General features: G+C 42.4%; 1 protein-coding gene across 20 annotated transcripts in view; it reads right to left on the bottom strand.

Moving 5' to 3' along the window:
- The window catches only part of SGIP1 (SH3GL interacting endocytic adaptor 1), a 137,472-nt gene that overhangs the window by 96,364 nt on the left and 14,065 nt on the right, over window positions 1-27,043 (bottom strand). For 5 of the 20 annotated variants that reach the window (XM_077928616.1, XM_077928612.1, XM_077928615.1 and 2 more), the window contains one exon: window positions 17,919-17,963. In XM_077928616.1, the coding sequence (XP_077784742.1) occupies window positions 17,919-17,928 (10 nt within the window). In that variant the 5' untranslated portion in view covers window positions 17,929-17,963. Of the gene's footprint in view, window positions 1-17,918; window positions 18,229-27,043 lie in introns of those variants that run through there. The other 15 variants (XM_077928628.1, XM_077928621.1, XM_077928620.1 and 12 more) reach the window with 9 other exon arrangements.

Raw genomic sequence — 27,043 nt, forward strand, 5'->3', positions numbered from 1 at the left:
GGGAAGAAACAGAGTTATCTTGGGCACGGCTATAGAACAGAGCCAAGCAAACACTCCTGCTACCCTCTCCAATGTAGCTTTGTTGCTAGAAGAAAATAAAACTTTGCAGCATATCGGCCTGCACCCTTTTTATGAATGCAAGCACAGCATATTTTTGGGTGGGCATCTGGCACTATAAAATAAGTCTATCTATAAATCACACTCTCTGCCTGGAGCCTTTCACAGGATAAGTTTTAAAAACAGCTCTTAGTGGAGTAATTTTAAAATTAACTGAAATTAATGATAACCGCTATAAATTATAATACTCCCAAACAGTAACTTGAGTGGCAGCATGAATTCTGCTCAGTCACTAGGAGTAACAAGGAAGTTATTATTTGTTAGTGGAATGACATCAAGGAAGTAGTCAGGTGGATCTCCTCAAAAAGGACATTCCACAGTATTGGGGTAGTGATGGAAAAAGCTAGACTCCTTGCAGTTTCCGATTTTACTTGTGTGAGCAATAGAATATGGAACGGAGCTTCTCCTGAGATCTGAGTTAACAATGGCTGTCATCATGAGCCACCAAGTGCCAAGGTGAACAAAAAAAGTTGCCCAAACTAGAGCATAGGGACACATGCTTTATTTCTAGCAGAACCTCCTTAAGAACACCACATCCTGTCAACTTAGCTATCTTTTATGCAGATAACTGTCAGTGGCAGAAGTCTGCATTCTGTAATCTGCACCTCCAGCATCTACCATTGGGCTATCATAGTTTGTCTTCTCGGTATTAGATACTGCCTATACATTGTGTTTTGTGCATATTTTCCACTCCTATACTGATCATAATATAGTAGGAAATTCCACTTTGTGTAACAAATTACAAAATTAAGGAGCCCAAAGGGTTGCAACAAGCAGCCTTATAAATGGACTAGGTTTGCTTGAATGAAGGTAAGTTCAAAACCAAGTAGCAGCAAGCAAGGCAAAGAGTTGGCATGCTACAAAGTTGACCTGATCTACTGGTAGCCAAATGGCATTCCTGAGAGGCTGCACCAGCATGGAGAGGATGGTCATGGCAAAGAAGTCCAGCATCTTCCCAAAACTCTCAGGCCAGCCCAGAAAAGATGGGATGGGGGTGAATGAAAAGCAGAGAAGGACAACGACTGGCATTGCTTCCCCCCTTTCTTCCTCAGAACATCAGTCAATAGCAGCAAAAGCAAGGGCAATTAAAAAAAAAGTCCCCTTTGAAAAATTAGAGAAGGCAAATCTGCCTTCTTGAATTCACAATTCAACTGCACATTCGAAAAACTGGGTTTCACACAGTGTGAATGGGAGTAGACACAAGCAGCAGCTGAGCTATGATTTTGTAGGTCGTGCTTCTTTTGAGAAACAGCCTTTACAAGCAACTTTGGCACTTCTTTATGTTGTGAACCGCCCTGTGATCTTCAAATGAAGGGCGGTATACAAATTTAATATATAATAATTATAATAATTCTTGGCAGATAGCCAAAGATTGGTGATGGGTTCTTATTTTGCTTGCCACTGCAGAGGCTGCTTCTCATGATTATCTTTTTTTAAATTCACATAAACAGCCTATTTGTATTCTCTGATCACTAATGTTTTAACAACAGAGCTCTGGAACTGACCCCTTTCTTATTGATTTGACATTCTCTCCAAGATCTAGCAATTCTGTCCTAGTGCTGAGAGGTTGCCATCTTGGTGCATGGCACCTCTATCTATGGGAAGAGGCATTTGCTCAGCTCTAAGATGCTGGACTATGTAGGCCTTTGGTCTGATCTAAGGACTCTTCTCATGTTCATCATGAACACTGAATGAAAATAATGATGCCTCACTTCAGGACATTATTTAAATCTGATTTCTCCTTTCTCTCTTGCATTTTAACAACCATTTCTGGCATCAAATTCTGGCAACTGGACCAGAGGCCAGGTAGGCATGTGCCCCCTCCCTTCCAGTTGATTGGGTAGCCTAGTTCAGCATGAGTAGCCTTGTGATGAAAACTAGTCTGACCATGCATGGCAACTACAGTACATGGAAATGTGTGGATGGAAAAAGGAGCAATAAAGTCAGCTTTGCTGCATGGCTGCTCACCAGAGAGGGCTAGTTCCCCACAAGGATGCAGCTGCCACCCCATGAAATCCTAAGTGGCCACTCCATAATTTGCATGCATTTATTTGTTAGGTGTTTTCCTGTTCCAATAAGTAGTACATGAAGCAAGTTACAAAATTGTGCTTCCTACCACAATTAAAACAGGTAAAATACCTGGAGGGTGGTGTGTGTGTGTGTGTAAACAATCCTAACAAAAAGGAAAAGAAACAGCAACCAAAATGATTAAATGTCCAACAATTCAGACACTAGGAAAATCCTTTGAGAATGTAAATACTGTATTTTCAAAGGAGGAAGGGAAAAAGGGAAATGGGCTGGTAAGTCTCTCCAGGCAAAGGGTTCTACTGATGAAGCTCTTCTCTGTGCCCAAACTGTTCTCACTTTAGGGAAAGATGGCATATGAAAGAGACTTCAATCCCACAATCAGAGGGAAGTGGTGATATAGCGAAGACATTCTGTAATGTCTGCAGGGCCCAAGATGTTTGGGAAAGGGCTGCAACCAGCACTTTGAAGCCATCCAATAGTCACAGCCAAGAGGATCTCCCACGTCACTGCCTTGGTTTAAGAAGTACCTATGGCAGTTCACTTACATCCAGCACTGCAGACTCTGATTAATCGACATTTTGGCTCCCTTTCTTGCTTTCTTTTTAAAAGCTTTACTACATCGCAAATATCAGATCAGCCTAGTCATTTGTTTTTCCAGAGGCAGCACCATGGCTACGTCTTCCCTGATCACATGAAACAAGGCTAACATTGCACTGACTAGCTGGGAACAGACAGTGCTGTGCTATGTTGAATTGCCATCCACTCTTCTCCCTGTCCTGGTTTTAAAGGCTAGGAAAACTATGCGGAGGGGGGGGGGCGATGGTAGGGGAGAGATAACAAGACTGGCAGCTGCCATTGCACAATGCTTCATTTCATCCATCAGGGAAAGGTCTTGTCGGCAAGGAGGTTAATATGAACTTGTTCCATGCAAGCGTTATTAAGCACCTTTCTGAACAAGAAAGATACTGTCCTTAAAGTGCTCTTTTCTTCCAGGTTTAGCAAAAAATGGAAATCCACTGCATGCCAGAGTGCTTGGGGTTGCTTTTATTAAGATAGAAAGGATCTTCCTCCCGATATTATTACCACAGAGTTAGAAATGCTCCTTCTAGGCAATAGGCAATGAAAAGAAAGGAGTGATAACATAGGGAGGGTGAATACTCAACACCCCAATAAATCCACCAAACTGACATACCCAAATCCAGGGTGACAACCTCCTCAGTTGCAATAGGAAGTTGAATAACCAGACTAAAAACAAACCCTGCCATGTAGTGCTGCCCCCACCCCTTTATAACCCCAACCTGAACTAGGGAAACCTTAGGCTGTTTCTGGATGCCATGGGCCAGCCTTGAACCAGCAAGCTGCACCCAGGCATGCATAGGTGTTGCAATCCACAATCTTCATCACAGTGGGGGCCATTAGAAAAAATGTCAAACTATTTTTACACAAAAAGGCCTGGATACAGGAATGCAGATATTGCTTAGCGCCCATCAGGGCCTAGGGGCATCCTTCCCAGCACTAGAAGGCATCCATGTTGGTTGACAATGAATTTCTGCACAGTCATCGTGACCCTGGCGCCCTCTTGCATCAGACACTCACAGATGGCAAGATAAAAATAATTAATGCAACTCTTCCCCTCAGTGAATACCGCACCCAGAATTGTGAGTTTAAAACCATTTTAAAATGTGAAAGGGGGTCGTCTTTATATGTGCTAATCAGATATGTTTTATTTAGAGTAGACCAACTCTGTGGTTCTGGGCATCATGCAGTGGCACTGGACCAGGGCTTTGTGGCATGTGATGCTCAGAAATTAGTGTGGCATTTGCCATAACTATATCTGACAAACAACTGGGGAGGCGGAACGGATTTACAACATAATTTTATGTGGGATGGGGTGGAACTGGTGGATTAACTGCCTCTTCCAAAGCTCTGCCAATTTCTGCTGGCCAGGGCAGGAGAGGACTAAATGTATTCCTCCCCTTAGATAGGGGGTAGAATTAGTTACACAAGCATATGAAGAGGGAGTCTATTCTGGGGCTTCTCTGAGGAACGAAGGGGCTTAGATCCAGTGTATCCAAAGCCACCACTATCATGCCCCCACCCCCAGAATCGGGCCCAGTGTTAGGGCCTACTGATGGCTGGTCAAAAACCCACCAGCAACAGATCTATGCTCACAGTCATATTATTATTATTATTATTATTATTATTATTATTATTAAGCAGCAGATGTGCTCATTCACCAGTGAAGCTCTTCCATGCATGGAGAGAGGTGCCTCCAATTCATCCCAAGCTGCTCCCCAGGCCAGCTAGCAGATCCAGGGTTAGGACTGGAGTTTGCTTAAAAGTCAATATCCTTATATCATTCACATAATATTGTGAATCTGAATCTTTATATTTTGCCTTTATAGGGTTTTTTAAAAAATAATATGGAAAACACCAGCAACTGATAATGAGTAGCAGAAAAAGTAATCTGAAGTAGCTTTTATGCTTCTTGTTGTTTCTAAATGGATATTTTCTTTGTTTCTAAAAATAATATTATCTGCCATTAAGTAGTGTTAGTTTACAAATAATGATTTTTTACAGTCACCATGGGCCTAATCATAATTATCGTTGCTCTTTTTTATTATTCTTACATAGTCTTTTCCAGATAAATCACCACAGACTAAAGGCTTTATCTCAAGTGTAAGGAGCTATCTTCCTGAAGATAATAGGAACTGGCAGTTACTGACTATAGCTTGTAGCAGTGTGAACTGTAAAAGAAAAAGGCCTGAGAAATCTTGGAAAGAAGTTAGATGAGAGCTTCATCTATAATGCTCAGTTTGTAGTTTTAAAAGACCACCAGAAAAGCCAGAAGTGTCTCTAAAACTTCAGTCCTATAAATTCTTGCCTGGGAGTAAGCCCAGCTGAGTTCTCAGGCTACTTGTGCCGTATGTAAACTGTAAAGGGGACAGTCGGGTGAGTCTGAAAACCATTGGCAACAGTTCGTTTGTTGCTTATTTTATCTTTCTTCACACTGCTGTCAGTAAGATGGGTTTTTCCTGCTTCTGCTACAGGAATATCAGTGTTTCCATAGCCACGGACACTAGGTTAATCTTTGGGATATGGACACCACAGAGCAGGAAAATAAATAAAATATCAAACACAACCAGGGCTGGCCCTACCATTAGGCAAAGTGAGGTGACTACCTCAGGTGGCAGGTGGTGGTGGAAGCAGCCCCTTGGCTGTTCCTTCTGAGCCCCCCGGCCATTCTCTTTTGTTGGAGGACAGAGCTGTATATGCTGTACAGCATGTCCTTGCACCCCCTAAACTAGCATGCTACCTCAGTTGTTGTGGAGTACACCATCCCATCATTAGTGATGAACTGAGATTCCATTGCTTCTCTTAAGTGGAATGGGGAGGGGAACTGCCATTTTGTCTTTTGCCTTAGGCAGCAACACTCTGACCATCAACCCCCTCAAATACACAACTTACGCTCATTCCTATTAGAGGGTGAACAAATATCTTCTTTCCTTTCCTCATTACCCTGAAGTGCAGCTATCTTGACTGTGTGTGGTGTATCATCATCCAATTCCTGCACCACAGCCTTTGTATACAGGGTACATATAGCATGGGCCATTGACTTAAGCTAGAGTTTCAGAGAGTAAGGGAACGATTTTAAGTCCTTACCCATCTTCCACTACTTTCCTGGAAGCATGATAAGAAGGTCCTCCCTTCTTGATCCATGACACTAAACGCCTCTCTAAGCAACACCATAGCAACCATGTTGTAGGAAGTGATGCTTGAGAAGTCCATTATGACCGGCTGGGTTTGACACCAATCAACAAACACACAAGTAAAGCTTCCTCATTTGGCTTGCTTTGGAAGCCAGTAAGAGCCTGCTCTTCCGGGGAACCAGGCAGGGTCAGCCATCAAGGGTCAGCACAGCAGTGTCCCTAATTTCCAGGGATGTCCCTGATTTAGAGAATCTGCCCCAGTTTCTGATTTGATCCTGGAATGTCCAGCTTTTCCTTAGGATATCCCTATTTTCATTGGAGAAATGTTGGGGGCATGGAGTTATCAAACCCCCGAGACGTCTGAAGACAATCCTGTATAAGGAGTTTTTTAAAAAAATGTTTAATGATTTATTATGTTTTTATATATGCTGGAAGCTGCCCAGAGTGGCTGGGGCAACCCAGTAAGATGTGTGGGGGTATACCGGTAAATGGTAAAATTATCATTATGGAATGAGACATCCCTATTTTCATCAGAGAAATGTTGGCGGGTATGGCATAGGCATGTGTCAAGGGGGTCACCCCCCACAAGGGACCTGATAAGAGCTCCCTGGAGCTGCTGCAGTGAGAAAGAGACTCATGGTGTTGAAAGGACTATGGGAGTTCTTGCCCAAGGGCTCTCCTAAACCTGGAGCCAACAAGGATTACAGACAAAGAGAAGCTTGATTCCAAACATCCTCTGAGCAAGTAATTCTAGTTTGGCCTTAGAAAGTAGGAAAATATTGACCTCTGCTCTAGATTTGCCTATCTTCTGAGGCCCAGTTAGATACTTGCTTAGTAATAGAATGCGCAGAATCAAGTCTCACCATGGTCCACTGGAGAAGCAGAGCAGATTCCATTTTACTGGCTGCCAATACAAGCAACCGTGGCTGGAAAACACTTCCAGCATTCACCTTACCATGTGCACTTCTCATGACCCCAGAGGCCAATACAGGCAGGAGACTTCTTAATGATAAAACATGCCAAAATGATCATTCAAGAGATAAAATGTGAATTGCTCCAAGAATCTGCAGTAAACAACCAAAATAAATGAACGAATGAGGGCACATATTTCCTGCTCAATGCAGCACAACACCAGAACACAGGGAGATAAACCACAAATCAGCTTACTCAACAGCATATCAGGTAAAAGAACAGAAATATCTACAGACCTACTTTAATTACCGTATTTTTCGTCCCATAGGACGCACCGGCCCGTTAGTTTTTTTGGGGGGAAATAAAGGGAAAAAATTTCCCCTTTATTTCCCCCCAAAAACCAGTTCGGGGAATCCAAACCAGGTTGGGGAAGAGCGGGATGGCGGCGCTGCGCCTCCCCGCTGTCCCCCAAGCTTGTGGGGCTGCCCGATGTGTGCCCGAAGCGCGGGGCGCTCTGCTTCAGCGCGCCCCACGCTCCGTGCAGCAGGCTGCTATCCGCAGCCTAGGGAGCCCTGCGGGAACTCCCGTGGGCTCCCCAGGCTTGCTGATAGCTTCCTGAAGCCTGGAGAGTGAGAGGGGTCGGTGCGCACCGACCCCTCTCGCTCTCCAAGCTTCAGCGAAAGCCTGCATTCGCCCCATAGGATGCACACAGATTTCCCCTTCATTTTTGGAGGGGGAAAAGTGCGTCCTATAGGGCGAAAAATACGGTAATTAATTTCTATAGCACTAGCAATGTACATGTTGCTTTACAGTATCCCCAGATGGGGAGTTAGCTGAAGACAGAGAAGGGGAAATAGAGACAGTATTGGAGGACTAAGGGGGTTCAGCCAAAGGCTCCAGGGAAGAGATCTGAAAGGAGGGAAGTAGTGGGTGGGGGAAGAGAGAGCGAGAGAGCAGGCACTCTGAAACTAGTTTGGGGGGAGCTACCAGGAATCAAAGTAACTGAGGGAGGATTAGGTAAAGGTAAAGGGACCCCTGACCATTAGGTCGAGTCATGGCCGACTCTGGGTTTGCGGCGCTCATCTCGCTTTATTGGCCGAGGGAGCAGGTGTACAGCTTCCGGGTCATGTGGCCAGCATGACTAAGCCGCTTCTGGCTAACCAGAGCAGCGCATGGAAAGGCAGTTTACCTTCCCGCTGGAACGGTACCTATTTATCTACTTGCACTTTGACATGCTTTCAAACTGCTAGGTTGGCAGGAGCAACGAAATTAAAAGACGCCTGCATAACCTTGCTAGCGTGTGAAATGAGTGCAATTGTGCGGTAGTTGGAGCATTCTTTGGCACTGCCCTTCTTTGGGATTGGGATGTAGACTGACCTTCTCCAATCCTCTGGCCGCTGCTGAGTTTTCCAAACTTGCTGGCATACTGAGTGTAGCACCTTAACAACATCATCTTTTAAAATTTTAAATAGTTCAGCTGGAATATCATCACTTCCACTGGCTTTGTTATTAGCAGTGCTTTCTAAGGCCCATTTGACTTCACTCTCCAAAATGTCTGGCTCAAGGTCAGCAACCACAGTACCTGGGGTGTACGAGACCTCCATATCTTTCCGGTATAATTCCTCTGTGTATTCTTGCCACCTCTTCTTGAGATCTTCTGCTTCTGTTAGGTCCTTACCACTTTTGTCCTTTATTATGGTAATCTTTGTACGAAATGTTCCTTTCATATCTCTAATTTTCTTGAACAGATCTCTAGTTTTTCCCATTCTGTTGTTTTCCTCTATTTCTTTGCATTGCTCGTTTAAGAAGGCCTTCTTGTCTCTCCTTGCTATTTTTTGGAAATCTGCATTCAATTTCCTGTATCTTTCACTATCTCCCTCACATTTTGCTTGCCTTCTCCCCCCCGCTATTTGTAAGGCCTCGTTGGACAGCCACTTTGCTTTCTTGCATTTCCTTTTCATTGGGATGGTTTTCGTTGCTACCTCCTGTATAATGTTACAATAGGGTTACCAGACGTCCCCGGTTTCCAGGGACAGTCCCCGGATTTGCAAATCTGTCCCCGGGAAACATGGCAGCGGCAGTCTTAGCAGTTGGCTCTGGCTGGTTTCAGGAGCTGCTCTCTGCTGTGGCACCCACCATTTTTCCTGCGCCACAGCATTGAGCAGCAAGAAGCTCCTGAAGCTAGCCAGAGCCAACTACACTACTAGGCTGGCCCCTCCTGGGCAACGGCCGCCCGCCTGTGACCCCTGAGCCTCCCCTGATCTGTCAAAACAAAGGGGGAAGGGGGAAGGAGATCGGGGAAGGCTTGGGAGTCATGGGCAGGCGGCGTGCTGTTGCCCAGTTTTTTTAAAAAACCTCTGCGCATTTATGTTTCACAGGGTGCAAAAGAAGGTCTTTGCACCTTTATACAATATGCTTGTGTGCTTGGGGGCCCAGGGTCTTTTGCCTCACCATCCCCACTACTGACTCCCTGTTGCTACTCAGCTTCAAAAAAATAAAAAATAAATAAATAAAGTGTTCCCAGATTCATTAAAAAAAAATCTGGTAACCATATGTTATGCGCCTCCATCCATAGTTCTTCAGGCACTCTGTCCACCAAATCTAAATCCAACAACATATGGATGACCAAAGGCTCCTTATATCCCTGCGCAGTATGAAGCAACTATTTCTGCCACACTTAGTGCAAACAGAATATTTTTCTCCCAAGACAAATTGCAAAGCAGGAGTATGGTTTTTGTTGGGACTCTGACAGCAGGACGAACCCTCACCCCTCTACCCACGTACCATGGTCCCAATCCAGATGAGGCTCGGCATGATAGGTAAAAGGTAAAGGTACCCCTGCCCGTACGGGCCAGTCTTGACAGACTCTGGGGTTGTGCACTCATCTCACTCTATAGGCCAGGAGCCAGCGCTGTCCGCAGACACTTCCGGGTCACGTGGCCAGCGTGACAAGCTGCATCTGGCGAGCCAGCGCAGCACACGGAACGCCGTTTACCTTCCCGCCAGTAAGCGGTCCCTATTTATCTACTTGCACCCGGGGGTGCTTTCGAACTGCTAGGTTGGCAGGCGCTGGGACCGAACGATGGGAGCGCACCCCGCCACGGGGATTCAAACCGCCGACCTTTCGATCGGCAAGTCCTAGGTGCTGAGGCTTTAACCCACAGCGCCACCCGCTCGGCATGATAATGGTTCTTAAAACTTCACTTTGTAATCTGGCTCTTTTTCTGTACACTGTGAAGCATAATTAAACATGTGAGTGGGGTCAGCCATCTTTTTTTTGTTTCCTACAATGCCCACTGGAATGCTGCTGTGTCATGACATATAGGTAAGTACGCTAGCTGCAATGGATTGAATTCCACCCACTCCTTCACAGCAGCAGAAACACTTTGGCCTAGTTGCAGTTTTAACTGTCTCCTGGACTCCTTATATAGATACAAGAAAACAGATTTGCATAAACATCTTCACGCATGACCTATAATTTAACCTCATTTTCCCTCTCACAGCAATGGGTTTGCATCCCAGTCTTCCTGGACATCAAGACATAGGCAGGTTGTTCCCTGCCCCCCCCCCTTTAAATACTTGAGCTTTGCTTAGAGTTGTTCAGGTGAATATGTACAACTCAGTATGAAAGGAAAAAAAAACCCTTATTAACTATGTTAAATAACCAGAAGGTTATTTTAAAAGTTCAATTCACTGTGCCTGGTTTTATAACACAGAAGAGTTAGCCAGTGAAATGGGTGGTATATAAATTTAATAAATAATACTAAATAATATCTTGGGTGAAGAATGTTGGAATAAATACAGGATAAGCTGGTAAAGGGACACTCAACTCTTTCACGCACCACTACAAGTGTGTACTGAGTAAATGCAAGAAGCATCACTTCTGTATTTGACTGTGGATATTTGGTTTTTTGCAGGTGTGGAGAACCTTTGGCCTTCCAGATGTTTCTGGACTACAGTTCCCATCATCTATGACAGTCGGCCAAGCTGGTTGGGGCTGATTTGAGCTGCGGTCTAACAGTACCTAGGTCACAGGTTCCCCACCTCTGGTGTACTGCTCACCAGCAAACCATTAATCTCCTATATAATGTGCACTCTCAAGAACTAAGATAATTGTAGTGAAATACTAGAACTATTGACTCAGCTTAGCCAAAGCAGTTAAATCAAACTAGTATTAACTGAAGATGCTTATCCATAGGCTTGATTCTCTCACCAAAATAAATGGGATGTATAGGTGCTCAACTTTAGTTGGACTGCTCTCATTATTTCCAGCAGGAATACAACAAACACTATAGCTGTATGCAGGTATTAGCCCCATACACAACTAACACAGTATGGGGAGAGTGGAAACCCACTCCCATTGCCCTGCCATTCCAGGGTTTCACACTTTGCGGGGAAGTTCTAAACAGGGGAGCACCAGAATACAGCATATTAGTACTGAACACCCAAATAAGAAACAAGAGGTTATGAGGTAAGGTATATTAAATAGAAAATAATTTAGCGCACACATGATTGGAGGGTGGGTGGGTGATAATATCAAAATTTTAGTTCCAAGTACACAATAGTAAACAGGGATTCATAAAAATTAAAACACTTCTAAAAATTATACAAGAACCACATTAGCTCAAACTGATTAACGTCTGGAAGTCTATTCCCCCCCCCCCACATGTATTTGACTGAACACAAGTTTGGCTATGTGCCATATACAGCTGGACAAGACACATAGGTTTTCCCCACAGACTAAAAGACTAGCTCTGAGCAAACAATAAATACAGCTTAGAATAAGCCATCACAGAGGTGGATAGTCTTGCTAAATACTATGAAAAAGCAATATAATTCAAACTAAGTCCAAAAGTCTTTGACTATTGAAATGAAATGGAAGGTTGTTCCTCACCTTTTCACTTCCTGTGGGATTGTTTTTTTAAGTCCTGCATATTCAAAACACAAAGTTAAGGCAGCTAGGTGCTGATTGGTCACTCATTATGCTGTGTTTGCTTGTGTAGATTTTGGAAGCATCTATGAGAGATTGACTCACCTGGATAGGTCAAAACAAAAGAGGAACACTATGCAAGGCACCGATTGTTGAGTGCACAAGAGTCAATGATGCTGCAGGTGGCCCTAGAACAGTATTTCTAGTTCTTGCATATCTCAAAATGCTGCGCTGAAAGGTGAGGAAGGGGAAATAGTGTTGACTGGCTCTATAATATGTTGTATAAAGATGCTTTGCAACGAATACCCCTTTGCCTGTTTTCTGGTAAGACAAATTATATGAAAAATTACTGCTATTAATATAGTTAAAGCTATGGTTTTCCCAGTAGTGATGTATGGAAGTGAGAGCTGGACCATAAAGAAGGCTGATCGCCAAAAAATTGATGCTTTTGAATTATGGCGCTGGAGGAGACTCTTGAGAGTCCCATGGACAGCAAGAAGATCAAACCTATCAATTCTTAAGGAAATCAGCCCTGAGTGCTCACTGGAAGGACATATCGTGAAGCTGAGGCTCCAATACTTTGGCCACCTCATGAGAAGAGAAGACTCCCTGGAAAAGACCCTGACGTTGGGAAAGATTGAGGGCACAAGGAGAAGGGGACGACAGAGGACAAGATGGTTGGACAGTGTTCTCGAAGCTAACAGCATGAGTTTGACCAAACTGCGGGAGGCAGTGGAAGACAGGAGTGCCTGGTGTGCTCTGGTCCATGGGGTCACGACACGACTAAATGACTAAACAACAACAATCTTCAAGCTATAATACTCATGGATTCATTTTAGTAGCCCATGAACAGAATATAAAAACGTCTGAGCCAATTTTAGGCCACTGCAGCAAAACGATGAAGAACAGTATGGTACAGTGATGCACATTGGGGTAAGACAGCCTAACTTCAAATATGCGCTTAAGGGGTCTGAACAGGTGGCAGCTGACCAGGAAGTAGATGTGATCAATATAACTATTGAACTGGTGCATGGTAGCTGTGAAAAAGTCAAATTCCATTATATGGATCTCTAAAGAAGGGACTGAAAAGAAAACTCTCGATCACATAACCATGTTATACAAATCTATGGTGTAATTGCACTTTGAATACTGCCTACAGTTCTGATCGCCTCATCTCAAAAATGATATTATAGACCTGGAAAAAAGTACAGAAAAGGGCAACCAAAATGTTTGTGTGGCTGGAAGAACAGCATTTGAGGCCTTTGGGGGGGTGGAAAAAGACAAATAAGCAGGGGACATGATTGAGGTGTACAGGATTATGCACGGTGTGGAGAAAATAGATAAATACTTTCCCCCCTCCCTCTCTCAAAATACTCAGCCTGAGGGTTATTCAAGGAAAATGAATGTTGGAGATTTAGGGCAGAAAAAAAGGAAGCACTCCTTCCCACAGTGCTTAGTTAAAGTATGGAATTCACTACCACAAGATGTAGGAATAGCCACCAATCTGAATGACTTTAAAAAGGTTTAAGACTAATTCATGGTGGGGAAGACTATCAAAGGCTGCTAGCCATGATGACTGTATGATATCTCATGTTTTGGAGGCTGTATGCTACTGAATACCAGTATTCACCAGAAAGCACAAGTGGGAAGTTTGTTGTTGCATTCAAGCCCTCCTGGCCATCTTCCCAAAGGCATGTGGTTGTCCAGGGTGAAGAGGAGGCAGAACTAGATGGGCCTTTGGTCTCATTTAGCAGGGCTCTTCTTGTGTTCTATGTTTGGGTGCCATGGGAGACCTTGAATCCCACTCAGCCATGGACTTAGTGCCTGGCTTTAGGCAAATTGCAGTTTTACAGTTTTAGTTCCTGATCAGCCGCAGGGAATACATGTGGCCTAGCCCACAGGATTGTTGTGAAGAGAAATTGGAGAATGACTGTAATGTAATGAACATGTTTAAAAGTGCTGTAAATGCTAAGTGCAAACAATATCTATCAACTTTCAACGTCAAGAATCCAAGAAAACCACTAAAAAGGGGGATATCTACCAATATTTCAATTTTTAACAAGATTTAGCACTCAATTAAAAGCAGAGGAATTAGAAAAGGTGGTAGAATAGTTCTGCCATTTGTATGTAGCACAGAATATAGCACAAGAAAGTATGCTGCCTATTTGGAATGTATGCTGTCAAGCTGCAATGCTCCAAGCTTTACATTTGCACAATGCTATCTTGCCTGAAGGACAAACAATTGTTACTGATGCATTACAGTTGCCTAAGATACAGTAGTCATTTTAGGCTTGATGGAAACATAAGATTTTTGCCATCTTTAAAAATTTAAACTGTCAAAATAAATAAAAAGGAGTTAACTCGAAAGTAGATTTATTCTACCAAACAAGTACAGACTCAGACAAAAATTCTGTTTGAACCTCTAATTATCCTTAATGAGTGTGGGTGTCCATTTATATTCAGCTTCCATAAAATTAAAGTTTCCAGTTATTTGACCACGGAAGCTGTTCATTCACAAATGCTTTAGACTACGCCTCTCTTATCACCAGGTGCCACGCAACAATGTTTTCATTTTCCCAGTCTTTTAACAATATTAATGGGTTTTTTTTAAAAAGTTTGTTGTTTATGCTTTATTTGAATTGTATCAGTTTGCCCTAGAAGCTCTGCTGAAGGGCAGTGGAAATATTTAAATAAAGAATATTAAATACACGGCAGACATTTAGGATTGGGCTGGCTATTCCAACACCCCACACATGCACCTGCAGTCCACACACTGGACACTGTTTACATGGGAATGCATGTGCTTAGTGATCAATGCATGTAGGCCCAGACTGCACAATCTATACACAATAAAGCAAAGAGCATCTGTCTATATGGTATCTGCATGCAGCTTCAACTTGAATCAGCTTTGTTTTAAAATGTCTGCAAATATCAGTTTCTATGATAATGGAATTTCCAACTTTTGCTGAGCTTTCTTAGGCCTTTAGCCTAGTCATACATTTCCTCTTTCTTCATTCATACTGCATTTTCCCCAAAGCCCAAACAAATCCAGTATTGGGAGTGTGCATTAGCCCAAATGATTTTCCAACAGTACAGGTTTCTCCTAGCCAGCTCAAAAGAGGCACCATATACTACTGCTCTTGGGAATAAGAATTACTGTTTGCTGGTGTGATTATAAAACAGATCTGCTGACGTTAGAATAGCAGAAAAGAAATCCAGCTCATGTTTAGGCACAAGATGGATCAACAGTCTGTTTTTAATGTGATAATTTTCAGATCTGGTCAAAGTTGTTTGAAATACAATATGCATATAAAACACAGTAAGACAATTATTTTGTCTTTAAATTTTGGCACATGGGTGGAAAGAGGTGGCCTCATGCCTTGCAGCCAATTTGTTATTTATTTCAATTAGTTATTTATTTCAGCCAATATATTACATCTCAGCTCAACAACTGTTGGCCATGCTCCACAGACCTAGCCTTCCCTTCCATTTTACCTTCCTTCCTTCCAATTTTACCTGGTCTCCCAGATCCTAATCCAACATGGAAGGAGCCCTTCCATTCAGAGCAACCTAGTTAGGATACAAGCCCCAGAACATAACCACCACAAAACATTAGATTTTTTAAAAATATCATCAAACTCCTATGGTAAACAGGCCTTCAGAGAAATATACCTAAGCAGAAGAGAGAAGTATGGGAGTAGAGAAGGCTTGAAGCTTTCTAGGAGGCTGGAGACCAAACGCTGATGCATATACACTCCCAGGGAAGGGAGTTCCACAGCAATCCTATGCACATTGAACTAAAGGGAGCCAACTTTTTAAGTCAACATGCATAGGATTGTGCTGTAAGTCATAATTAAGTTGGTTCCATCAGCATCTTTCTCTTCTTTGACCCCGCCCCCCGTTATGATCCAATATATTCCTCTGTGAAATAGGTTAAAGAATGAGCAGGTTAATTTCTCGGTCTCAATACCATTGGTTCCACGTGTATGTTCCTCTGTGTGTGTGTGTGTGTTACCGGTCCTTTGAAACAGCACACATTGTCTTGCACATTTTAAACATAATTTGTGGAACAGATTAAATAACAAATGGTATTTTTTTAAAAAAAATTCAAATATAACAAACATTAAAAAAGGACCCTCATGTCTGTTCACACGATTTGGATGCTTATCTGAAAAAGAAACTTTGGGAAAGATTTAAATTGTTTTGATTTGCTTCAACAGGAGTTCACTATTCTCCAGTCCAAATATCAGCTTAACAGCATTTGAAAATTCAGGAATTTCATAATTATGCTAATAAAAGAATGATTTTACCTTTCAGTTCTCATTTGTTTACAGCTCCTGAAAGCATTATGCTAATTAAAAAGGCTAGTAACTAGTTGACTTAGGCCACTCCAACAAGTATGCTATCTCTCTCTATGTGTAGCTTCCTCTCATTGCAAAAAACCTAAAATGGTATTATTTTGACATCTCCAAGAAATGCCTGCAATGTGTCTCATGGGTACCTACAAATTTATATTATAGGCAATAAACTCACTGTACGTATGTTTGTTTAATTCATATTTAAATTAAACAGAACTTTCATAAAGCTTAATAATATGCACTGAACTCAACACGTGACAGTGCAATATATAGCAGGAAAGAGGGAGGCAGGGAATCAAAGCTGTGTCTTACTGTGATATGATCTTCAAACAGCATGCTTAAATTGTTAAAAAATCTCAACAGACTAAAAACTGAGTTTGGTTTCTATTTGACTGTATTAATTCATATTGCAATTTAGGTACAGTAATTTATTATTATTTTTAAAGAAACACATAGGCCACAAACTGCAATTTAAATTTATACTGGTTCTTCAGCTATATAGACTGCATTTCTTGCTACAGAAAAGGCTTCATGAAATTTGTCATAGTCAAGAAAAGGCTGTGATATGGAATGACATCCATAGTTAGACACCTTACAGTGATGGTAGGGGAAATGGCAGGCAAATAAACGTTTAGCTGTGAAATCATCAATCTTTACTGAATATGCAGGATAAATGCAGCTGCCTTTGAGCTGCCTACTTTTTCAGACTATTATATATGTATTGGACATAAAACTGGATGGATCATTTTTACAAAAGCTAGTATCTCTGCAGCATGTTGTGGTATGAAAGCCACAAAAATGCAGTCTCAGTATACCAGAATGCCTTTAACCTCATTACTAATTTTGTCATCATCTCAGAAACCGTAGTGAAATTAAGAATTTTATCTTAGTTCAACATCCCAGGGTGGATTCCTTTCCCTCAAGAGCTCAGAATTTGTGAAGCAAAAAATAGTATTCTAGAGGTTTGCAATATTTCCACCTCAGAAAGATAAAGCCCTCTTGCAAGAGACCTGTCAAACTGAATTATGTTCCATATTTCAACCATACATGCTTATATGTACATGATTCACTATACCAGCATGAGCCCTATGGTACTTAGTGGGCCATGTTGTTTTACATAAAGTCACATACATTTCCCTATAGCAAAGCTCTAAGCTAGAAGAGCCTAACATTCTATGGCCACAACTGCTGCAAATTAAAGGGCTGGAGGATTGCTATGTTATGGCCTCCAAACACAAATACTACACTAATGGGAAAACCCAAAAGTATCCTTCTTTTCTTATGCCTGAATATATCTGCATCCTTCTAATTATTTCAGATGTATGTCTAAAAAAGTAATAACTACAGAACAAAATAGATTCCTTCTCCAATAAAAGATCAAGTGAATCTAACCTGAAAATGTTTTATGCAACCCTTTTCTCCCCCACCCCCCAAACATGCACAAAAAAGTGTCAGTGATTTTTCTACAGAGTATTCAACGCACCATTCTTAATGAGATACAATAAAATACTCCCATCTTCCATATTTGCTATGCAAATGTTTCTCCCATTCTCTTTATTTGCACAGAATATTTCAATGTGTCACTAACTGCTGGATTTTCTTCTAGCCTGAGAAGATCTGCATGAATAAAAAAAATGTCCACAACCACAACTGCATCAACAGAACCGAGAATTTGATCACTAGAGATGGTATCTGGCAAGTCAGTTATTTGTACCACGGAAGTTCGGCTTTTAATATTTTTAATCCTGCACCCAGAATGTTCTATAGATGATACTCATCTAAGGCATCAACAGTTTTGCCCTCCAAGCACTGCTGTAACACACAGCACTAAAAATGTTAAGGCATAATCAGAGCAGAACCTACCTTCCATCATGGTGGCAGAATTGCATTCCTCAGTTTCCACAGAGCCTGAAAAAATACAGGAAATTACGGTTCCAGTTATCAGATGCTTAATGTAAGCTCTTAAAACCAGTGTCTTAGATACATGATTGGTGCAGCAGCCAGAAGAAAATAAAATGCGGAGGAAAAAACAGAATGAGAGTGTGCTAAGGCAAAAGATAGGCCATGGATGCTGCTGTAGCTGTATCACCTACAGGCTCACAGAAGGATGCTGAGAGAGAGAGAGAGAGAGAGAGAGAGAAAGGGAGGGGTGGAGGGAGCTGGCTTAGCTCACACGCCTGCTAGTATCTCAGCCAATCCCTCTAGCTTTCTATCTCGTCACATGGTAGCTTGCTTGCATCTCCTGACACAATACCCCTGGAGAACACAGGAACCTATTTTCCCCCCTTTCTCCCCCTCGGTTTCACAACACACACACACACACACACACACACGCCCTCAGCTTCTGTGCCTTGTGATGTACTTCCCCCCTCTATAATCTTGTGGCAGCATCTGGGTGAACAAGATTAATTATCAAGCACTGTCAGATTAGCAGAGAGGTTTGCTGTGAAATCTGCATGTAAACAGGGTTTGGGCAAAATTGATTTAATTATATTCTTTTTTTATTTAAAAAAAACACAAATTAAAAATAAATTCTGCTGGCATGGTACTGTAGAAATGGAACTGCGCAGCTGCCTTCTGATAATGCCCATGTATCCAGGATGTCAGCTTCTATAGATCTCATAACACAGAGAAACTGTAAGCCTGGCTTCACATTTGTGTCGGCTGATTCCTCCCCCCCCCCTTCCCCTCTCCTCCCTGCCAGTCCCTCCTTCCCTGCCCCCCACCAACCATTCAAGAGAAAAATCAATTGGCCTGACGTCACATCATAAACAATTATCCTCAGGAGGAGGATGCAGAAGGAATTTCACCCAGACCACCTTCCAAGAGTGCACTGGAATTAATTTCGCTTGGAGAACATCCGCATCAAGGGGCAGGGAACTGCCATTAGAAAACCAGAGGAAACAAAAGGGATACAGACACGGGGGACTTTCAAAACCAGCAGGCTCGGAAATGCGCAAGAACGTCAGGAGAGAAGAAATAAAAAGCTGTGGGACCAGGCTGCAGCTTTTCAGGAAACACAACGGTAAAACAGACACGAACCAGCAGAGTTAGCACTGGCATCTCTCACTTGTTACCTTGCAATGCAGTAACAAACTGTATATACAAGGCTAAACGATGGGGTGAGAAAACCTAGAGTGTTGCTGACTACTCCCTGTAATTCGTCTGTCTTCTCCTTCCATAGCAGGCGTATTTAATCGTATCCTAGTAATTCCTCTGTAGCCATTGGTCTTGCTAAACATATTTACTACTGAAGTAAATATGTGAAGTGGGTAAAGGAAGAGAGCATTTTTGCCACAGCCAATACTCACAGTGGAAGCAAATAAAATTTGTCTCAGTGACTGCTAAAGGAGACTTAGATAAGAGTTATCTATCTCTGCAACAGTCTTAAGGTATTCTTTAAAGTTCTGGAAAAATAATTATTTACTTTTTCACATAGTACCAGGATTAAGGGAACTTGGTGAAGTTAACATTTTTTCCATTTAAACATGCTGTGTTTTCTCAAAGGATCTGCTCTCTCAAATCCCTGCTGCAGGATTTTCCAGTGACCTGTGCTATACATGCTGGAGAATTTTTAAGTAACAGATTTATCCATCTGTGAGGAACCTTTGGCTCTACAGATGCTGCTGAACTACAGTTCCCGTCATCTCTGACAATTGGTGATGTTGGCCGGGGCTGATAGGAATTGCAGTCCATCAACATCTGGAGGGCCAAAGGTCTCCTCCGCCTCATTTATGGTATAAGGGGTAGCTATAAGAGTTCAAACAGGTACACATGGTTAACAGCTGACTTACAAGGGGCATGATTTGATTTCTTAGTATGAATTTTGCATTAAGATTTTCAAGAAAGGACAAAGTCCTCTAAATCTAATAATTCAATGTTCTTGGCAAACTTTCTAGAACACTTGCCTTGGTTTGAACCTTGATATAGGGATATGCCCTTGAAGCCATATGACATGGAGGCTATAATGGAATATTGCCCAATGGACCCACCACTCCCAGTCTTTTAGACACCTCAGCTCAAAATTTGTCTTCTTTGCAGAAATACAACTTAGATGCAGCAGCACTAGCGCACAGTCCTGGTCAGTGAAATAATGGCTTTAGGGGATTAGAGAGGAAGGAGTTTGCACAGTCTTGACTGACCAACTGGAAATTCACATGATCTTGGTATGAAGGTTGAGTCATAATAATGGAGCCTGCAGGACTGCCAACTGCTCTTATTGTTTCTTTGCTCTCTTCCAATCAGTACATACATTCCGCTGCTTTGAGACTTGTTGGCATCCGTCTGTCTCAAGAGACAATGGAGTGCACCTCTGGGGGTGAAGTCAAGCCACTGCGTTAGCAGCAGTGAAGTGACCTGCCCGGGACACAAGCCTGGGCAGTGTGTATGGAGGTCCTGGGCTGCCCAGATGACAATCTCCTTCATAGTTGCTGTTTTAATCCTAACTAGAAATTAATTTGGGACCAGCTCAAATAATCTGTAATTTGGAAATGTCATATGTGCAATGGCACCATGAGCCTGAATGTATGCCTATGAACATACAATGCAATGTGTTACGTAAGCACATTGTACATATATGCTTTCACCTGCAGTTAGAGCTTTCCCATTGGAAAGAGTGATGGTGTCTGATGTTCATGTGCACCATGGATCCAATTTTACACTGTACATGTAAAGAGTACCTCCTGTAGTTGTATTCAACTATAACCCAATCAGAACAGACCCATTGAAATTAGTGAAACTAAGTAATTTTATCATTTATTGATTTATTTAATTTATATACTGCCCTTCATCCGAAGATCAGTTTATAATATAATATAATATAATATAATATAATATAATATAATAATAACAGAAAAATACCATAATAACAAAAACAATACCCCTTCCAATAGTTTAAAAAGCCATAGACTGGGTTTAAATAATTAAACCAAGGCCTGGGAGAAGAGAAATGCTTTTGCCTGGTGCCTAAAGATATGCAACGAAGGTGCCAGGCAAGTCTCCCTGGGGAAGAGCAGGGAGTCACCGCAGAAGAGGCTTGTTTTCATGTTGCCACCCTCCAAAAATCATCAATGGGTCTATTCTGAGTAGAACTAGAATTTAATATCACCCTATACATACAAATTCCAGTTTAGAGGTTGTGTGAACCTACCATTGGCACGAACATGGATGTTTATTAATATTGTGGTTTGTTACAGAATATCAAAGACACTTTAAAAAGACATAAAGGCTAATTCACGCTTTCTCTTGAAAACAAGACAAAAACTCTAACTTCAAAGTGCATAAAGAGATACTATTTCTTTCCAAGTTGAGACCTGACCGGGACTAAAAAGCAGATAATGCTGTGGTGACAGCCCACCCCTGCACAGCCAGTTTCTCATACCCCACAAAACAGCTGGAAGATTGGGCCACTCCAATGCAAATTGTTTACACTGGGCAGTACTGGGCCTCAATAACTACCTATGGCCATCTCTTCAATGCTTCTCCGTTGAGTTGAGAAGGAATCATGCTGGTGCAGAGCTTGTCTGAAGCCCAGGGCAGGAGTTTTGTTAGAATAAAGAAATAAACTCAAACAAAAAAGCAGCTGATCCCTGGCGGGGGCCCTAACCACCTTAGCTCTCCAAATTCGGAGCAAGTGTACCTGGTTCCCACCCTCCTCTGTACAGGCCTGGAAGGAATACAAGATGTCAGCGGTGCCAATCTGAATAAAATATTGTGGGGGGCCTGGGTAAGCCCCATCCCACATCATCAGTCACATGACGGAGTGCACACACCATTTGAATGGGAATGTCCATGAACTTTGCGGGGGCCTGACCACCTCAAATATTTTATTGTGGGGACCGAAACCCCCACAGCCCCTAGGAGTTGGCTCCTATGCAAGGTGTGCATACAAGTGCAGAGAACTATTGGATACATACACACACAACTGGTCATCTTGATTACAGAATCGGTCACAGAATAAATACCACATGTGTACCAGCTGTAGCATGGCATCATATGTGTTAACATTTTTAGTGCATAATTATACAGTGGTATCTCTAGTTACGAACTTAATTTGTTCCGGAGGTCCGTTCTTAACCTAAAACTGTTCTTAACTAGAGGCGTGCTTTCGCTAATGGGGCCTCTTGCTGCCACTGCGCCACCGGCACACAATTTCCGTTCTCATCCTGGGGCAAAGTTCTCAACTCAAGGTAACTCTTCCAGGTTAGCCGAGTTTGTAACCTGAAGCGTTTGTAACCTGAAGCGTTTGTAACTCGAGGTACCACTGTAATTACACACCCATTTTACTTCAGCCCTTTGATTTACTAAAGGCTCCCAAGATAGCCTGTTATAGAAATGAGGTGGGGGGTGGGGAGGTTAACTTAAGGCTCTTCATTCAAATGAATTATTGAACAAGAAAGCACTTTAGTGTGGGGTAAGAGACACACATGATGAAGTCTAGACAGACAGCAAAAGCAAAGTAGCTCTGAGAAACTGTGAATGGTACTGTCCTATGCACTGCCAACCTTTACTGCTGCTCCTTGACTTATAAAAGGAAAACACTGGAAAGTTTCCACGTGAACAATGTGCTTTGCTTATACTGCACCCTATGGGGGGGCACACTTGAGTACAGTAATTGTAAGATAAGATAAACTTTATTCGCATTAGCCAATGGCCATAGCAACATAAAACATAAAAAGCAAATAAAATATACAAATAAAAAAGACAGCAATGGGTAAATTGAATAATTGTAATTTATGGTCAAGCTAGATGTTACCATGAATGTGTTGCTACTCACTATTTTGTTGATTGCAACGTTATTCAGGACAACTAAATTTAATGGGTCTACTCTGAAAAAACTGGATACAGCCCAATGTCAGGAGATTTTTAATTTTTAGCAGTTGTGGGTGGATGGAGAAAATTTTAGAGGAGTCACAACCATTTGTCTCCTTATGTTTTAATTTAAGTTGACTTTGTAATAGTTGCTTTACAAATTTACATTATTTCTTCAGCAAGTGTAATGAAACTTTGTTCTAACTTTCTTAGAACATAATATATCTACTAAATTATGTAGGGATATTTGAGGAACAATATTTATAAAACAATTAAATATGAAGGAATGAGCAACCCAGGCACAATACTACCACACTATAATGTCCTGCAATCTACATTCCATTGCCTAATAATAATAATAATAATAATAATAATAATAATAATAATAATAATTCATTTATACCCCGCCCTTCCCGGTTCAGAAAACCGGGCTCAGGGCGGCTAACAACAAATTTAAAACACTTGATGCAACAAAAAAAAAAAAAGAAAGCATAAAATACAGTATAAAACGTGAATAACAATAAATTCAGAATTCAAAAATCAATTTAGGGGGAAATCCATCCAATAAACATTAGATGATCACCAGGGCTAGCTGGCTAAATTAATCCTATTTGGGCCAGCGAGGAGACCAGGGGAGAATTAGCTGTGGGATCGCAGATGGGTAATATTCATAGAAAGGGGAGGGGGAGGGAAGGAAGAGGAATAAAAGATCAGGCTAAGTTCAAATTGAAAGCCAGGCGGAATAGCTCTGTCTTACAGGCCTTGTGGAAGGAAGTTAAATCCTGCAGGGCCCTGGTCTCATGGGACAGAGCATTCCACCAGGTTGGAGCCATCACTGAGGAGGCCCTGCCCCTGGTGGAGGATAATCTGACTTCCTTAGGGCCCGGGACCTCTAAACTGTGATTATTCAGGGACCTTAAGGTCCTCTGCAGAGCATACCAGGAGAGGCGGTCCTGTAAATATGAGGGCCCTAAGCCACAAAGGGCTTTAAAGGTCAAAACCAGGACCTTAAACCTGACCCGATACTCCACCGGGAGCCAGTGTAACTGGTAAAGCACTGGGTGAATATGCTCCCATGGCAGGGACCCCGTGAGGAGCCTCACTGCAGCATTCTGCACCCGCTGGAGTTTCTGGGACAGCTTCAAGGGCAGCCCCGCGTAGAGTGAATCACAGTAGTCAAGCCTGGAGGTGACCATTGCATGGATCACTGTGGCTAGATCGGGGTGGGAAAGGTAAGGACCAACTCTTTAATGCGGCGAAGGTGGGAAAATGTCGCCTTGGCTGTTGCTGTAACCTGCGCCTCCATGGAAAGGGAGGCGTCAAGGATTACACCCAAACCCTTAAGGGAAGGTACTGGCACTAATTGGGCCCCTGCAAGAGAAGGGAGTTAGTATTAAACAATACAAAGAAAATTCTAGTGCAATGTGCTGATTACCGTATTTTTGGCCCTATAAGACGCACATTTCCCCCTCCAAAAATGAAGGGTAAATGTGTGTGTGTCCTATGGGGCGGATGCAGGCTTTCGCTGAAGCCTGGAGAGCGAGAGGCGTCAGTGCGCACCGACCCCTCTCTCTCTCCAGGCTTCAGGAAGCTATCCGCAAGCCTTGCGCGCCCGGCAGGAGTTGCCGCCGGGCGCGCAAGGCTTGCAGGCGGCAGCCTGTTCTGGGGGCTGGGGTCGGGGGAAGCTCGGGCTTCCCCCGCCCCAGCCCCGCGGCTGGGAGGGGGAATAATTTTTTTTATTCATTTCCCCCCCCCAAAAAAACGAGGTACGTCCTATGGGCCGGTGCTCCCTATAAGACGAAAAATACGGTAATTGTATTTCTTCTTTCCTTACACACCTAACTATATTCTGAGAGAAAAAAATGGGCTGAACAAGAATTCTTCAAAATCCTGGATGCTTTCATATATGTCCAAAATCCATTTCCACTTATAAAAGCCAACTATGGTTAAATTCACCATATAATGGCAACTACAGGTAAGCCTCACAAAATTCTGCATGGAGGGCTGAGGCCTTTTCTATTAAATAATAGGAAAGATATTGGAAGGTTCCTGAAAATTAGTAAGCAATGGAGGAATATTCTACACAGACACACCAACACAGATACAGAGGGAGATAAGGAAAAAGCAACAAGTATTGGGGTGGGTAGGTTACACATCAACATTAATATTTTTAAACAATATAATGCACTTCTGAAATACACACAGTACAGTGGTGCCTCGCAAGACGAAATTAATTCGTTCCGCGAGTTTTGTCGTCTTGCGAAGCACGGTGTCGGGAAAGTTTTGGAAAAGCTTCAAAAATCACCAAAGTCTTTAAAAACCTCAAAAAAGGCTACCACACCGCGTTCTATGAGTTGATCCTCGAAGTCAAGTCACAACTGTATTAACATTGTTAAGAAAAAGGAAACAAACTTGCAAGACGTTTCCGTCTTGCGAAGCAAGCCCATAGGGAAAATCGTCTTGCGAAGCAGCTCAAAAAACAAAAAACCCTTCCCTTTTGTCTAGCGAGTTTTTTGTCTTGCGAGGCATTCGTCTTGCGAGGTACCACTGTAGGTGATAACCAATTAAGTCATACTCAGAGTAGACATACTGAAATCAATAGGTTTACGTTACTATATTGTTTTCAATGGATCAAGTATAATCTGAAAATAAATAAAATTCCACTGTGTCATCTACAAAAATTTACATTCCTTGCAATATATAAAACCCACCAACTTGTCTCCCTTGCTGGGTAATAGTGCAATAAATTCTCTTTAGCATAGCAAGAACAAAGAAGGGAGCTGAACACATTAGTTAGAAGCTATCATTTCTGAAAGTTATAGCAATGCCCATGAACACTGTGGTGTTTTATTATATCAACTTTAGCTTTAAAAAGAGAGCGCAGTAGTTTATTTAAGACACACTACCCAGCGTTTGGAAGGGGCCATCAACAGCAGATTCTCAAAATGAAAGAAACAGTCAAGAATCTCAGTGGGTCCTCAGCTTACCTTAACAGCCTCAGCAATTCCTGAGATAATTATCTGCCATTTTAAGCAAAATAAGCCACCTCACAGAACAGTATTAGAATTTTAAAACAAAGTTCTCATCAGCGGTATCCCACTTTTGGACTTCCTATCTCTGACGAAGGGAAAAGAAAGCATCATAATGGATTGACTTCTAAGCAGAATTGATAGCCACCTCTCTCCAGCAGAGTTGCAGAGTATCCCTTCTTACAAGTGAAGGAGGCCACTCATGCCAACTTTTGCAGCCTTTGGCCCCTGCTTTATCTGGATGACTTTCTCATTTGCGAAATGAACAGCCTGCAGAATGCCCTCCCTCTAAGGGAGCTTTCACCAAGTTGGCTGGGGCTGGTGGTAGTTGTTACCCACAACTTCTGAAGGGTACGGTACCAGCTTGGTGTAGGGGCACAGCTAGTGCCAATACTGTTCTTCTTTGGCACCAGGTGAAATTTGTCTGTTTGTCCAGGGTTTTTCAGGGGAGGGGGTTGGAAATTCCACCATTCCCACTGCAAATGAGGAGCTGAGATCATGACTCCCTGACCGTTTCTCAAAAAGACAAAAAGATGCTGTATTTGTGCCTGCTTCTATAACATTAGGCTGAATTGTTTTATTCCACTTGAACCCACCCTGGAATCATATTATAAAGGGTGGGCTAGAAACTCTCTTATGCTTTAATTTTGAAAATTGGAGACCAGGGTTAGATTACACTTCCAAGAGATTTAAAGCCAAAAGAACACCCTTGCCTAAACTCACAGTAGGCTAGGGTCTTGGTATCAGCTAATTTATTCTTGCTTTGGAGACACAAAGGGAGATACAGTCCTACACATACAATATTGTTACTACCGGACTGGACATAAAGACTTGGAATTGACTGGGACTTGCTTAAGGCCATCCAATGCCTTGCTGATAACAGGTCATGGAAATATATCAGAAACATTAAAAAAAAAAAATCCCTAAGAGAAGCTCCAGGTAGCCAGAGAGTTTCTCCAAGATTCTCTCGGGACAAATGTGGCAAGACATTGCTCAGACATTGCATGAATAGCTCTTAAAAGGTAAAGCATTGGTGTGGGAGGTGTAGATCTGGATGAGGAATACACCAGGAGCAAAGCTGACCACTGCCTTAGACCCATCTAATTCCAGAATCCTTATCTGGATTCTACCTCATATATATTAGCACAT

The sequence above is a fragment of the Podarcis muralis genome, chromosome 5, assembly GCF_964188315.1.
Source record: "Podarcis muralis chromosome 5, rPodMur119.hap1.1, whole genome shotgun sequence".
Lineage (NCBI taxonomy): Eukaryota > Metazoa > Chordata > Lepidosauria > Squamata > Lacertidae > Podarcis > Podarcis muralis.